Here is a 3,428-nt window from a genome sequence, read left to right as displayed (position 1 = left end):
AATTAACCTCAATCAATTCAATCCAAATGTTTCATGATTAGGTTGAAAATTTATAACCCAAACAATTTAGCGACCCGACCCACAAACATCCCTAATTGCAACTCTATCAATAAGTCATTAAATGATGTGTTATATATTATTTTATTTTATGGGTTCACACCCCTTCATAAATGTAGTTACTAAACTTATTGAAATAGTATGAAATTTTTGTATCAATATTATAGAATTTCGAGAAAAATATCATTCTCAAACATGGATTAAATCGATATTGACATAAAAAATTAAAATTTACGAATACATTCATGAAATATCAATATTGATAGATATTTATGTGAATAAAGAAGTTGACAAAATTATTTAAATTAATAATTTAGTTGATTTTTACTTGTTATTGGTATTTATATTTTTAGTAAAATTATTATATTATTCGTTTTTATGTTTGTATGTATACAAGATATTGTAGATATGAATTAATCTTTAATATGGATATTCAACTTTACAATTTATTCAAATATATGTAGACAAATATCTCCCAAGCAAAAAGTCATACAACCTAAAATCTTAATTTCTGTTACCATTTCTCTATTGAGAGCTTAACAAATTAGCTATCCAAAAAAAAAAAAAAAAATGGTTAAATATTATTAATACTCTGAAATTTGTTTGATTTTAGTCTTTTTAAACGGTTTTTTTTTTTTTTTTTTTGACAATTCAAATGGTTACTTTTAGTCTACCTATAGATGTAATTCTTTTAAATTTATTGTTGTCGAAATTAAATAAATAGTAACAATAACTTCCATACCAGAAAAATGAGGAAAGACTTATGCTTTTCAATTTAGAAAATAAATTATCAAATTTAAAATTAAAACCCAATGACTAAATCCCTCAAATTGTGTTATAAAAAAATCCCACCAAATTGTTATTAGAAAAAAAAAAAGAAAAAAAAAAGGAAAAAGAAAAAGAAAAAGGAAAGAAAAAAAAAAGTCTCAACCTCCACTCTACTAATTCCATTACCTAACTCGACCGGAAATCCAAACAAATAACGTAATCATCTCGACGAGGCAGCGTGATTAAAAAATTCAGACCAATCTGAAATCGTATGATGTTCATCGTCGCTGGCGCTGTTCCGACGACCGGAAAGGGACTGAGGAGGGAAAGAAAGAGACCACCGGCGAAGAAGACGACGAAGACGAAAATTGAGAATTCGTCAGTCTTGTGGAAGAAGAATAAGAATGGGAAGCCATCGATGTTGAAGATGAGAAGTTAATTTCATTGTACATGTCGATCGGCGTCTGCAATTGACCGCCTGAGAAATTGAGGTAGTTCGCCAGCGAAGCATCGGAAGAGCTCTGCAGGTTAAGAGTTGGCCGATAATGAACAATCGGTTCGGAATTGGTCGGAATTGACAAAAGGGTGTTCGTAGAATTCGAATTGCTAAAATGGGTCGCCGGAGATTCGGTGGTCGGAAGCTGCCGGAGACGGACATTTTCCGGGAAGTTAAGCTTGGCTTTACTACCTCGGAACCGGAGAGCGGCTTCGTCATAAGCCCGTGCGGCGGATTCCGCCGTGTCAAAAGTACCTAACCAAACTCTCGCCGCCTTGTACGGGTCTCGTATCTCGGCTGCCCATTTCCCCCATGGCCTCTGTCTTACGCCCCTGTATTTTCTTTTCGCCGGTGGTTCTTCCGCCGAGGTTGACATCTCTCCGCTGTATTCGTAAACGGAATTTTCCATCGTCACCGACCCTGTCTGTGGCCTTATGATCACTACATTGCTTGAATCTCCTGCAAAACAATACCAATTTGTTCATTAATAACGAACAATCCTCTGTTTTTTCCCTTCAGAATTGAATATATTTTAAACCCTCTGTTTCTCATTCTTGAAATTAAATAGTTAGATTTTTGTATAATTTTATTTTTCCGGATCATAAAATGATCCACAAATTAAGTTTTCCAATCTCTATCTAATCTATTCTGTAGAATTAAAATTATAATTTACTAATTAAGCAGGTCAGATTTTTTTCCCTACAAATTAGACAGAAGAACAGGTACTATAATTGCTATTTGCTATCTTTTTTCCTTTCTATCAACAAGATTTTTCAATCAAATTCATTGTTTTTATAAACAAATTGATTAACATTTTAAAAGCTTAGCAGCAACCCGAAAGTTTACCCGAAATTATAGAGGAAGACGACCAATTTGAAACAGAGCCACCGTCTTCCATCGCCAGCGTTCGGCCTCTCTTGTATCCACCGCCGCCATGAGGGGCGGAAGGTGCAGCGGAAGCAGAAACAGAGGAGGAGCTCCAGGTGGAATCATAAGAAGCATCGGTGTCTGGCACATCTCCGGCAACGACGTGGGTCAGAGCAGAAACCATAGCCGACATCTCCATCTCTCTACTGAAACCCGAAAACAAAATTTCTGAGGCTTTGGTATCCTCTGGATCCGCCATGCAATAAATTTAATCAAAAGCTTCAACCTTAGATTATTTTGATGGAAATTCGAATTGGGGTTTTTATTATTATTATTATTATTTTCATTTTCATTTTTTTTTGGACAGGAAAGATTATATATAAATAATTAGAAAGGATATTTATGAGTTTAATTTTTAAAGGTGTTTCCATTGGAATGAACGCGCCGCCATTGTGTAAGGAAGTCGGTTGTTTGTGTTGGAGAATTCTTCTAGTTGAAGTATTCTTCTTCATTTTGAAAACAAAACGAATTTGATTTTAAGGTTAATAAAACCATAACAGTATTATTTCTCTCTCTTCTCCCTTTTTAAATTATCTTTTTAAAAAAAAAAAAAAAATAGGCGCAGTCTGTCATCCTATCTGTCACATTTTTCTTTTCCAAAAAAATATATATGTTGTAATTATTTATTTATTTATTTATTTATTTATATGGTTAAGAGGAGGGGAGTTCTTTAAAAAAAAATTCACAAAAAATTTCTCACTTTATTTATTATTATTTTTTCTTTTTTATTCCCCATTTGACATAGGGTTGAAATCTATACTATATATAAGCGACAAATAATGAATTGAGATAAGAATCGACCTAAATCTTGTGCATATTCTCAAAGTAAAATAGTACAATGAGAAAATTATAAAAGAAACCTCCATCGAAAGATCGAGACACAACCTAAACTCCCACATAAAGCACTCATGAAGAATCTAAGAAGGTATCTTTTTTTGTTGTTATGTTCTCACCACAAGACAACATGTTTGTTTGTTGTAAAATGAACATTTGCCTTTTATTTTTAACCAAAGTAAGCTAACAATATTAATTTAATATGATAAAATAATTTAGTTTATCCTTCTTCTATTTCAACTCTCATAATTCATCTATTTTTATTTTATAAATTTTTAACTCTTTATATCAAGATATTTAAATAAACAATTGAATCATCCATCTGTAAAATAGTAATTATGAATTC

General features: G+C 32.3%; 1 protein-coding gene across 1 annotated transcript; it reads right to left on the bottom strand.

Moving 5' to 3' along the window:
* Window positions 1–919: 919 nt before the first annotated feature.
* On the bottom strand, window positions 920–2,553 carry LOC120074136 (ethylene-responsive transcription factor ABR1). Its single transcript, XM_039027154.2, is given in 3 exon segments — window positions 920–1,163; window positions 1,165–1,780; window positions 2,168–2,553. Coding segments are annotated over 3 exon segments (1,014 nt in total). The 5' UTR covers window positions 2,448–2,553; the 3' UTR covers window positions 920–1,045.
* Between the last annotated feature and the right edge of the window lie 875 nt (window positions 2,554–3,428).

The sequence above is a fragment of the Benincasa hispida genome, chromosome 3 (genome assembly GCF_027475165.1).
Source record: "Benincasa hispida cultivar pf3 chromosome 3, pf3_genome.v1.1, whole genome shotgun sequence".
Classification (NCBI taxonomy): Eukaryota; Viridiplantae; Streptophyta; class Magnoliopsida; order Cucurbitales; family Cucurbitaceae; genus Benincasa; species Benincasa hispida.
The sequence above is the reverse complement of the archived record's forward strand: the minus strand, read 5'-3'. Positions and strand labels throughout refer to the sequence as shown.